At 44.2% G+C, this 13,115-nt stretch overlaps 1 protein-coding gene across 2 annotated transcripts in view; it reads left to right on the forward strand.

Moving 5' to 3' along the window:
• The window catches only part of ANP32A (acidic nuclear phosphoprotein 32 family member A), a 43,064-nt gene that overhangs the window by 14,462 nt on the left and 15,487 nt on the right, over window positions 1-13,115 (forward strand). For both annotated transcript variants that reach the window (XM_082253040.1, XM_082253039.1), the window contains exons 2-3: window positions 1,640-1,789; window positions 10,063-10,185. In XM_082253040.1, the coding sequence (XP_082109166.1) occupies window positions 1,640-1,789; window positions 10,063-10,185 (273 nt within the window). The remainder of the gene's footprint in view (window positions 1-1,639; window positions 1,790-10,062; window positions 10,186-13,115) is intronic.

Raw genomic sequence — 13,115 nt, forward strand, 5'->3', positions numbered from 1 at the left:
CACAGAGCAACCTTGATCCTCCTCTTCTGGGGTGCCCTGGCGGCACCTCTGGCTCCTCCTTTTCATTGGGTGCCCCCACGGAGAGTGGCTTTCCATGGGGGCACTGCTGCTTCATCCATTGACACAGACAGCAGGATTCGGCCCCGCCCCCTGCTCTTGTGTCACTAGATTTGTTTGACAGCAGGCGGGAGCCAATGGCTCCTGCTGCCAACATTTTATCCAATAAGGGCCCGAGACAGTGGCTGGGCTCGTGCTCATTGCTGGAAAGTTCAGGCAAGAATAACGGGGGGGGGGGGGGGGGGGGGTTCTGCAACCAAACCAATCTATGCATGAAGGTGAAAAGCCTTGAGGCTTTACAACCCCTTAAGCCTCATATACACGTTGAATATCCGATAAATGATCGTTTTTATTTAATTTTTTTTTTTTTTTTTACATGCTGGTCTCATATTGAAAATGAAGAAGTTGCTAAACTTGTGAAATTCTTGTACAACAGAACACAACTTCAGAAGTTATGTAACCACTTCCAGTCCAGGCCTTTTCTGGCACTTTTTGTTTACATGTAACCATCAGTATTTTTTGTTCGAATACTTAGAACTCCCAAACATACACATATATATATATATATATATATATATATATATATATATATATATATATATATATATATATATAATATACTCTTAGACTTTAAGCTCTAACGAGCAGGGCCCTCTGATTCCTACTGTATTAAAGTGTATTGTATTTGTACTGTCTACCCTCAAGTTGTAAAGCGCTGTGTAAACTGTCGGCGCTATATAAATCCTATATTATAATAATAATAACAATCTATAATATGTATATAATTTAACCCCTTAGGGCCAATGTAACGAAAATATGCGGCCTTGGCTTCAGGGGGTTGTACCGGGGTAATGCCTGCAGCTAAAAGCATCACCCCAGTACCGTTTAGAGCCGACGGTCGGCTTTCTTGTAATAACAACCGATGCGACTCAGCAGCCGCTCGGTTGTCATTACAAGAAGGGGAAGCCCTCCCTCCCGCCGCCCTCCGTGGCTCGACTGGCTCTCCTGTCCTACTGTCCTGGCTGACAAGACAGCGTTCAAAACAGCCAAACTTGGCGTTTTGAATACTTTTAAGTGCAGAGGAGGGATTTGGGGTCTTTTAGACCCCAGATCTCTCCATAAAGAGTACCTGTCACTGTCTAATACTGTCATATAGGATGTTTACATTCCTTGTGACAGTAAAAAAAGTGATCAAAAAGAAATGAAGGGACAGTGTAAAAATGAAACGAATGAAGATAAAAAAATGTAAAGCGACTCGTCCCTCCATGCTCACGCGCAGAGAAGCGAATGCATACATAAGTCGCGCCCGCATATGTAAATGATGTTTGCACCACATGTGAAGGATCCTTGGAGTGAGAGCAATAATTCTAGTACAAGACCCTGCTCCGTAATTCTAAACAGGTAACCGTTGAAAGCGTCGCCTATGGAGATTTGCAAGTACAGTAGTTTGCTGCCATTCCTCGAGTGTGCGCAATTTTCGGCCGTGGTCTTTTTCATCCGATTTTCTGATCGTGTGTTCTAGGTATTAGATTCAGCCAACCCCCGCATGTTCCTAATTGGTTACATCTTTGTTTACTTCCAGGTAAAAGAGCTTGTCCTGGATAACTGCCGGTCCAAAGAAGGAAAAATCGAGGGACTGACGGATGAATTTGAAGGACTGGAATTTCTAAGCACAATCAACGTCTGTCTCAGCTCTGTTGCAAATTTACCAAAGCTAAACAAATTGAGAAAGGTAATCGGACGACTGCTGATGTTCCTGATGTTTTCATGAGTTGTCATCCTGAGGCTGTCAGTACATTGGGGGGTGGGGAGAACTCTTATCCGCAATCACTGGGGAGAGATTTGCCTATTTTTTTTTCTCAGTTTGGGACTTTCTAAAGTTTTGTTAGATTTCTTTACCAACCTTTTCATGTGGCCCTTGTACTGTAAAGGATTTCTTTTCCCCTGGAGAAGAGGAAATTATCTGTAATCCCTAACAGATTTTCTTTCAAGTTATTCCATGGGATTCATCCCATATGTTGCTGGTCTCAAACCATACACAGAATACAGTGAGGGGAAAAAAGTATTTGATCCCCTGCTGATTTTGTATGTTTGCCCACTGACAAAGAAATGATCAGTCCTATAATTTTAATGGTCGGTTTATTTTAACAGTGAGAGACAGAATACAAACACAAATATCCAGAAAAACGCATTTATAAAAAGTTATAAATTGATTTGCATTTTAATGAGTGAAATAAGGATTTGACCCCTTCACAAAATATGACTTAGTACTTGGTGTCAAAACCCTTGTTGGCATTTACAGAGGTCAGACATTTCTTGTAGTTGGCTACCAGGTTTGCACACATCTCAAGAAGGATTTTGTCCCACTTCTCCTTGCAGATCCTCTCCAAGTCATGAAGGTTTTAAGGCTGACGTTTGGGAACTCGAACCTTCAGTTCCCTCCACATATTTTCTATGGGATTAGGGTCTGGAGACTGGCTAGGCCACTCGACCTTAATGTGCATCTTTTTGAGCCACTCCTTCGTTGCCCTGGTTGTGTGTTTTGGGTCATTGTCATGCTGAAATACCCATCTTCAATGCCCTGGTTGAGTGAAGAAGGTTCTCACCCAAGATTTGACAGTACATGGCCCCGTCCTTCGTCCCTTTGATACGGTGAAGTTGTCCTGTCCCCTTAGCAGAAAAACACCCCCAAAGCATAATGTTTCCACCTCCATGATTGATGGTGGGGATGGTGTTCCTGGGGTCATAGTCAGCATTCCTCCTCCTCCAAATTTTGGTCTCCTCTGTCCACAACACTTTCACCGAATTCTCCTCTGAATCATTCAGATGTTCATTAACAAACTTCAGATGGGCTGTACATGTGCTTTCTTGAGCAGGCGGACCTTGCGGGGCTCTGCGGGATTTCAGTCCTTCACGGCGTAGTGTGTTACCAATTGTTTTCTTGGTGACTATGGTCCCAGCTGCCTTGAAATCATTGACAAGATTCTCCCGTGTAGTTTTGGGCCAATTCCTCACCGTTCTCATGATCATTGAAACTCCATGAGGTGAGATCTTCCATTGAGCCCCAGACCGAGGGAGATTGACAGTTATTTTGTGTTTCTTCCATTTGTGAATAATCGCACCAACTGTTGTCACACTCTCACCAAGCTGCTTGGCGATGGTCTTGTAGCCCATTCCAGCCCTGTGTAGGTCTGCAATCTTGTCCCCGACATCCTTGGACAGCTCTTTGGTCTTGGGAATGGTGGAGAGATTGGAATCTGATTGATTGCTTCTGTGGACAGGTGTCTGTTATACAGGAAACAAGTTGAGATTAGGGGCACTCCCTTTAAGAGTGCTCATAATCTCAGCTTGTTACCTGTATAGAAGACACCCGGGAGCCAGAAATGTTGCTCATAGGGGATCAAATATTTATTTCACTCATTAAAATGCAAATAAATTTACAACTTTTTTAAAAATGCGTTTTCCTTGATATTTTTGTTGTTTTGTCTCTCACTGTTAAAATAAACTGACCATTAAGTCCCGGTTCTCACTACCGCGACTTGTCAAGCAACTGGTCAGCCTGACAAGTCTCGGTCCATTCTGTACTACGGGAACCGTTCTAATAGGAGCGACTCAAGTCGCTCCGACTAAGAAAATAGTTCCTGTACTACTTCGGGGAGACATCGGAGCGACTTGCATTGACTTCCATTATGTGAAGTCCGTGCAAGTCGCGCCGAAGTCGCGGTGCATGCGACTTCACAGGTCGCCCCCGAAGTCAGATCGCCATAGTGTGAACCGACACTTAAATGATAGACTGATCATTTCTTTGTCAGTGGGCAAACGTACAAAATCAGCAGGGGATCAAATACTTTTTTTCCCTCACTGTAGCTGATACTATTTTCATACTTATAGCAAAAAGCAAAGAAAACCTCACAGTACATTTAAAAGAGAAGTATGCGAATCAGGAATATTGCACATTTATACTTGGGTGGATGCAGCATCTGTCCCCCGGTACCTCTACACTGCGAACCGAGAGGTGGGCGGGAGCGGCCGGCTCAGGCTTTCAGGGGCTCGCTGGTCCAGGCATGTGGGCGGATCCAGACTGTGTGATTGCGATTTTGCCCGAGCCTGGACCGGCTCTGTGACGTAAGCAGACAGCGGACTTCAGCCCGCTGTGTGCTGAAAATGGGTCACAGGAGTTCAAAATGAACTCTGCACTCCTGTGATCCATAAGAGAAGTACAGCCAAACGAGCTTTGGCTGTACTTTTTCCCTTTTAAGTAGTGCACCCAACATTAGAAAACATACAGGGATGCAATTAAAGTGTAATATAGTGTAAGTGTATGCACCTTGTACCTTTTCTTATGGACAGTTTCAAAACTGATGGCTGTGGTTGATTACAGCTACAGGTAGGTGGCAGCAAAGACTCAGTTTCACATATTCTTCCTTTAGATGTAGAGCTTAGTTACCTGACTAGAACATATTTTTCTCGTCCATTGACGGATGCAAGAATTCAGATACAGTCGGGTTATACTGGCTCTATAGAAAAATTGTAAGCCAACCCCATATAACTGCTCTTCCACCTGTCATAAATTATTTAGAATCCTAGGAGGATGGAAGTCTTTTCTTCAACACTGCTGAGAAATCCATGCAGTTTTTTGCTAGCCTTTTTTTTTTTTTTTGGGCTTCCATGGACATTAAGATTCTTCAAGACATGACTGCTTGAGCTGGTCTCTACATAGCTGCCTTTCTTCAGCCTGACTTTAGCATGCCATACTCGAACTCTGGTGGGACTGGGCGCCTTTTCAATTTTGCACCACTGCTGGGTTCACTGCAGTAAGGGTTAACGAGGGACTTGGCACTGATGCCACCACCTTGGTGACTGGTCACGCACACTCAGTGCTTTCTTTCCCGACTTTCAGGGCAGAGGAAGCGCTATCCTTCTGCTGATTCTGCTTGCAAATCACCATGTGGAACTCTGGTCCTTTCTGCCCATCTACAATGACCTGGTCACTTACAGCTGCCTGATTCTCAACACACGGGGGGGGGGGGGGGGGGGGGCAGTTTCACTTCTACAAGTGACCTCAGCTCATTCTTCCCTACTGGTTCTGGGGGCGTATCATTGGGTGGAACTGGAACCTGCAGTCACACAAGTCTCACAGGGATAAAGTATTTTAAGGTGTGTCAAAAGATAGTATAGATATATTAGCAAAATTGACACAATGGTACCAACATCCCTAAGTTACTTGTATAGAGTATAACTCTGAAATTGCAGAGTACCCGCCTAGGCGGGATACATGAGGGCTTCTGAAAACCAAAAGTGGGACTTTAACGGTACCAATAAATATAAAGTAATCACAAAAGAGTTAAAAATATAGGAATTTTATTCGTTAGAATATAAAAATCATCCGCATAAAAATATGCTAGATGAATAATTTGGACAGTACAAAAACTAAACAATCAACATCAAAAAATACACATAATGGATAGAATACATCACATAGACACAATAATGTATACATGACCATACAGTAGTAAAAGGACTATAGCTACTCGGAGTGGACACTCCCAAGTTGCGTCCACTAGAGCAGCGCCCGACATGTTTCGCCGGATGGCTTCTTCAGGGGCTCACAGGGTTTTTTTTTTTTTTAGACCTTATTGATGCAGTGTGATCCACCTTGCATTTGGAGGATCAGTCTGCTGTCCCTGGCCTTTGTTTTTTTTTTTTTTATTGGGGCTCCTACAGTCATAAAGACCCAACCACTACACCTGCACTGTGCAGATTAGAAGCATCCCGAAGATCTTGGGCCCCACCTGAGAGTGTCAAGGCTGTTCCCCTTTGAGAGAATTTGTTAACCACTTAAGCCCCGGAAGATTTTACCCCCATTCCGACCAGGGGGTATTTTGCGATTCGGCACTGCGTGACTTTAACGGACAATTGCGCGGTCGTGCGACGCTGTACCTAAACAAATTTGGCGTCCTTTTTTTTTCCCACAAACAGAGCTTTCTTTTGGTGGTATTTGATCACCTGTGCGATTTTTTTTTTTTTTTTTTTTTTTTTTTTTTTTTTTTTGATCACGCGCTATAAACAAAAAAAGAGCGTCAATTTTGCAAAAATAGCAATATTTTTCACATTTTTTTTATATGAAATTCCCCCCAAAAAAAATGTAAAAACCAAAATTTTTTAACATTTTCGGCCAATTTGTTTTATGCTACCTATGTTTGGTAAAAAAAAATCGCAAAAAGCGTATTTTGATTGGTTTGCGCAAAAGTTATCGCGTTTACTAACAAAGGGAAAGATTTTTGTCATTTTTGTTGTTTTTTTTAACGCGTAATGGCGGCAATCTGCGATTTTTTTTTTTTTTTTTTTTTTTTTTTTTTTTTTTGCGGTACTGCGACATTGGGGCGGACAGATCGGACCCTTGACTGACATTTGTGACACTTTTGGGGTTACCAGTGACATTTCTACAGTAATCAGTGCTATATATATGCACTGTTACTGTAAAAATACACTGGTAGTGAAGGGGTTAACTTTATTTGGGAGGGAGGGGCTGTGTGTATCCCTAGGGGTGTGCTTTCTACTGTGATTGGCTGTGGCTTGAGCTGTAAGGACACTGATCAACGGATCTACATACTAGATCCGTGGGATCAGTGTCTTTACAGCGAGGAGAATGACAGGTGGCTTGTTTACTCAAGCTGCCTGACATTCTCCCTCTCCCCCGCCGATCGCCGAGTGACCGGCGGACATCGGGTCCGCTGGTCACACGCGCGGGGTGGTCCGTGACCACGTGGGAGCGCGCCTCCGGGGGCGCGCGCTCGCTCCCTAGACCCTCACAAGCTAGTGACGTAGCCCTACGTCACTTTGCCTGTGAGGGGCTGACTGCCGACGTAGATCGGCGTTAGGCAGTCGGCAAGTGGTTAAACGGTGATCTCTTCCAACTGTTAATTTTCCTATGACCCATCTTAACAGGAAGACCACTGGCCTGGTAGAAGGTGTGCTTACCTTTCAGGATTCAACCAAGAAGCAGATAGAATCCCTTCTCAAATCCCAGTTCAGTCTTATTGGTTTTGCCCTCTATTCTGTGTTGGCAGGGACCTTTAATTGGGTAGATTTCCTTTTACTAACGTTTACTAACAAAGGGAATGATTTTTTGTCATTTTTGGTGTTTTTTTTTTTTAACGAGTAATGGCGGCGATCTGCGATTTTTTTTTTTTTATTTTTTTTTTTGCGGGACTGCGACATTGCGGCGGACAGATCGGACCCCTAACTGACATTTTTGACACTTTTGGGGGGTACCAGTGACATTACTGCAGTAATCAGTGCTATAAATATGCACTGTTACTGTAAAAATGACACTGGCAGTGAAGGGGTTAATTTTATTGGAGAGGGAGGGGTTAATGTATGCCTGGTGCTTACTGACGTGTGGGGCGGGAGGTGACTGTGTGAGACAGGGACAGATCGGATGTCCAGCTATGCTGAACACTCCGATCTGTCACTCCCTGTCACTGAGGAGATCCGCCCGCTCTGTCTACACAGGCGGGTGGATCTCCAAACTGGATTCCCCGGCGATCGCCGCTGCTCCTCCCCTGGCCCGACTCCCGCTGTGAATGGAAACAGCGGGAGCGCGCCTCCGGCGGCGCGCGAGCACCGCCTACAGGGGGAGGAGTCTGGCGACGTAGGTCTACGTCGTCAGACCTACAAGAGCCACTTTGCCGCAGTAGTACTCCGGTACATAGCGGTAAAGTGGTTAAGGGCAGAGGAGGGATTTGGGGTCTTTTGGTTGGGGGGGGGGGGGGTGATCGATTTAAAATTGGTAAATTCAGCCTGCTCACACATGGTTCGAATTTCAGCCAGTTCTGCAGGATTTGAACCGCCCATGGCTGGCCAAGGAGTGCAATGTGGGGTACACAGCCTAACCTACAGATCGCCATACTAACACAAGCAATGTTAGTGCGGCGATATCCCTGCTGAGCTGTTGTGCTCTGATAGGGGCAGTGCTGCCAGCACAGAAGACAGAAGCTGGTCAGACAGGCTGCTGCACACACGGGCCAAATGTCGGCCGGTTTATGTTGAATCAGCCGATAACGGCCAATATAATCGGCCTGTGTGTACCAGCCTCTATGACTAGCTGTTCTTTCTTATCAGAACTGTTTTTCTAGTGCATGCAACTTAGTAATACTTGCCGATGGATGCAATTTTTACATTTTTCCCAAACAAAAAAATAAATAAAAAAAAAAACGCTGTGCGAATACTGTGTGACACATAAAAAATTGCAACACCCACCATTTTGATTTTTATGGCCTCTGCTTTAAAGAGGAAGTAAACCCTCCTCTGTAACTTGTACCTATAGGTGATCCTATGATAAGGCTTACCTATAGGTACTGTAAATATCTCCTAAACATGTACCGTTTAGGAGATATTTACCTTAAATGTAGCCAGTGACATCACTGGCGCATGCGCTATGAAGGAATGGCCGCTCGTGCCATGACTGTCGGCTCCCGCGCACGTGCGCGGGAGTGACGTCACCGCGGCTCCAGCCAATCAGATGGCCGGATGCCGCAATCCCGGAAGACGGGCGACTGGACATGTCGCCCGTCGTACAGGTAAGCGGGCGGCGCGGCGGGGGCTCGTTCTAAGGTAAGTATTTCATAATGAGCTAGTATGCGATGCATACTAGCTCATTATGTGTTTCTCTTTCAGGTTGCAAAAAAGAAAATTGTTTTTTTTCTGGTTTACAACCTCTAACAAAAAATATTCACTCACCGGTCACTTTATTAGGTACAACTGTTCAATTGCCTAGTAACACCAATTGCTAATATGCCAATCACATGGCAGCAACTCAATGCATTTAGGCATCTAGATGTAAAGACGACTTGCTAAAGTTCAAACAGCATCAGAATAGGGAAGAAAGGGGATTTAATTGACTTTGATTGTGGCATGGTTGTTGGTGGCAGACGACGGGCTGCTCTGAGTATTTCTGGGATTTTCACGCACAACTATCTCTCGGGATTACAGAGAATGGTGGGAAAAAGAGAAAATATCCAGAGAGCGGCAGTTGTGTGGAGGAAAATGCCTTTTTGATGTCAGAGGAGAATGGGCAGACTGGTTCCAGATGATAGAAAGGCTTCGCGCATGCACAGTAGGGACCCGGCCGTGAAGCTGCAAGGCTTCACTGCCGGGTTCCCTTATGGGCAATGGCGGCGGCAGCACCTGACAGCCAATGGAAACATCAGCTGCGGTGGCGACATTGCTGCACTCCAGGACAGGTAAGTGTCCTAATATTAAAAGTCAGCAGCTACAGTATGTGTAACTGCTGACTTTTAATTTTGGGGGAGGGAGGGGGCGGAACTCCACCTTAAGATCGTGAGGGGGGGTAAATCGAGATTGCAATTTTTTTTTTTTTTTATACGATTAATTGTGCATCTCTGATACCTTGTTAGACATGGAGTGCTAAACAAATGTATCGAAGAAAAAGCTAGTCTTAATGGGTGTGATTTAATCATACAGGAGGCCTCCAATCCTAATAGACAGATAAAAAGAACCCAGAATTCTGATCCTTTACCTGTAAGGGGTACTGGTATCTGGGAATAAAAAATTGTGGATGTGTTGAGGAAGACTCCTGATGGGGGAGCATGACACAATCACTTCACATTTAGAAAAAACATCATTTATTGAGTTTACAATTAATCAGTATAAAATGAATAGACATTTAGAAGAGAAAAACATTTTCCATGGTACATTCAAGACAATAGTCCCGGTAAATCTCACATGTGCCCTGGGACAGGACTGACGCGTTTCGCCCTTGGATGGGCTTTTTCAAAGACCATAGCCAGTCCCGGGTGGACTATTACAGAAAGAGAAAAATGTATCATTAAGTTTACATGTATAACAACATCATAGTATTCCAGTACAACTGTATCTACTAAGAGACAATAATCTACTGCATCAAGAAACAAATGTAATTTTTGCTTTAATTATGATTCAGTGGCTTCTTGTTGGCTAATGATGATTTTCTTTTGGTTGCAGCTGGAGTTGAGTGATAATAACATCTCGGGTGGACTGGAAGTTCTGGCAGAAAAATGTCCAAACCTCACACATCTCAACCTGAGCGGAAACAGAATAAAAGATCTGAGCACAATAGAACCTCTGGTGAGAGAGCCGCTTTTTATTCCGGGTACAGGGCGGGTTTTCTGAGTGAAATGTTTCGAGATGCATCGAAATTTCGCAGATTTACTGCGGCAGGCAGCCGTTCCTGGGCAAACCGACGCAGTAGTACGTCGCTCGCTCAGGAGACTCTAGGGGGCGAGCACGCGCTCCCGCCCCCGCTTGTCATCCGAGGAGCCAGTGCAATCGGAGCCGCCTGACACCCTCGATCGCTCCCCACTGAGAGAGAAGGACGGACGGCTGATGTAAACACAGCCGTCCATCCTTCTCCCTCAGATGATCAGAGACCATGCAATCCTTCTATATAGGATTACATGTCTCTATGATCATCTCACAAGCCCAACCCCCCCCACAGTTAGAATCACTCCCCTAGGGTCACATTTAACCCCTTGATCACCCACAGTGTTAACCCCTTCCCTGCCAATGGCATTATTACAGTGACAGTGCATATTTTTAACACTGATTACTTTAGTAATGTCACTGGTACCCCCAGAAGTGTCAAAAATGTCAGTTAGGGGTCCGATCTGTCCGCCGCAATGTCGCAGTCCCGCTAAAAATCGCAAATCGCCGTCATTACTAGTAAAAAAAAAAAAAAAAACAATAAAAATGACAAATCTTTCCCGTAGTTAGACGCGAGACCTTTTGCGCAAACCAATCAAAATACCCTTATTGTGATTTTTTTTTTTTTTTTTTATATATGTAGCAGGAAACAAATTGGCCTAAAATGTCATATTTTGATTTTTAATTTTTTTGGGAATGTTATATAGCAGAATGTGAAAAATATTGTTTGTTTTTTTTCAAAATTGTCGCTTTTTGTTTATATCGCAAAAAAATAAAAATCACACAGGTGATCAAATACCACCAAAAAGAAAGCTCTGTTTGTGGGGAAAAAAAGGACATCAATTTTATTTTGGTACATCGTCACACGGCCGCGCAATTGTCCATTAAACGAACGCAGTGCCGAATCGCAGAATAGGGCCTGGTCGTTAAGCAGCCAAATCTTCCGGTCTTAAAGTGGTTAACATATCTGGTTAAAATGGTGTTAAGCACTTTGCTGACCGAGAAAAAGGTGACGATAATGTCGCCGAAAACACACTCGTTTTTACTGTGCTTATGGTGTGTTTTTTTCATTGGTCATGTGACTCAAAAAACACATAGACCTTACACAGGTGCGTTATTGATTGCTGCGTTTTCAATGCATTTCAACAGGGAATTGCATTTTTTTTTAAGTGACCAAAAATGCAGCAAGCAAGATTTTTACCACCACAACGGAAGCGCAATGGACCAGTGTAAAGACCTGCATAGAATTTAGGGGATACATTTTTCTTGCGCTAAAGGCGCCAATAATGGCTGGCAATAAATTCATATTCATTTAAAGGGATTGCAAAGGCAGAAGGTTTGTGTGTAGCAGCCCCCCCCCCCCTCTCTATCCAGTGGTGTCCACGAGTCCCTCGGCCGTCTGGGACTCTCCCTCCTGATTGGCTGAGACACAGCAGCGGCACCATTTGCTCCCACAGCTGTCAGTCAGTTAGCCAATCAGGATAGAGAGGGGGCAGGCCAAACCACGGCTCCATATCAGAATGGACACAGAGCTGCAGAGAGACTCAGAGTGGCCCATATCAAGCTGCTTGCTGTAGGGGCACTCGACAGGAGGGAGGGGCCAAGAGCAGCGAAGAGGGACCCCAAGAAGAGGAGGATCCAGACTGCTCTGTGCAAAACCAACTGCACAGAGGAGGCAAGTATAACATGTTTGTTTGTGTGTTGTGTTTTTTTTAGGATACTTTACAATCACTTTAAATTCATATTAACCACTTGCCGACCGCCGCAAGTAAATATACTGCGGCGGTCAGCCCCGGCCAGGCAGAGTGACGTATATATACGTCACTAGCCTGTGACCGGCTTGTGAGCCAATAGCGGGCGAGCGCGAGCCCCCCGGCTCGTTCACTGAGGAGTCCGCGCGTGTGACCGGCGGACCCGATGTCCGCCGGTCACACTGCAATCGTCGGTAGAGAGGGAGAAAGGCGGGCGGCTTATGTAAACACGCCGCCTGTCATTCTCCCCTGTGTAAAAATGGAGATCAGACGGTTGTACTATGTAGGACCGTTGATCTCTGTTTTTACAATAGTAGACATGTCCCACTACAGTTAGAAACACGCCCCTAGGACACACTTAACCCCTCCCTCTCCAATACAGTTAACCCCTTCCCTGCCAGTGTCATTTTTACAGTAACAGTGCATATGTATAGCACTGATTACTGCAGTAATGTCACTGGTAACCCCAAAAGTGTCAAAAATGTCAGTCAAGGGTCCGATCTGTGCGCCGCAATGTCGCAGTCCCGCAAAAAAAAATCGCAGATCGCCGCCATTACTCGTTAAAAAAAAAAAAACACCAAAAATGACAAAAATCTTTCCCTTTGTTAGTAAACTCGATAACTTTTGTGCAAACCAATCAAAATACGCTTTTTGCGTTTTTTTTTTTTTTTTTTTTTTTACCAAACATATGTAGCCCAAAACAAATTGGCCGAAAATGTTAAAAAATTTTGATTTTTAAATTTTTTTTTTTGGGGAATTTCATATAAAAAAAATAGTGAAAAATATTGTTATATTTGCAAAATTTACGCTCTTTTTTTGTTTATAGCGCATGATCAAAAAATCGCACAGGTGATCAAATACCACCAAAAGAAAGCTCTGTTTGTGGGGAAAAAAGGACGTGAAATTCGTTTAGGTACAGCGTCGCACGACCGCGCAATTGTCTGTTAAAGTCACGCAGTGCCGAATCGCAAAATACCCCCCTGGTCGTTTAGCAGCCAAATCCTCCGGGGCTTAAGTGGTTAAAGAGAACTGGTCATTAAAAAAACATAGCTAAATAATAAAAAAAAAAAATAAAAAAAAGGAAAAAAACTAAAAAATTGAGGT

The sequence above is a fragment of the Pelophylax lessonae genome (genome assembly GCF_965119305.1).
Source record: "Pelophylax lessonae genome assembly, chromosome: 4".
NCBI lineage: Eukaryota > Metazoa > Chordata > Amphibia > Anura > Ranidae > Pelophylax > Pelophylax lessonae.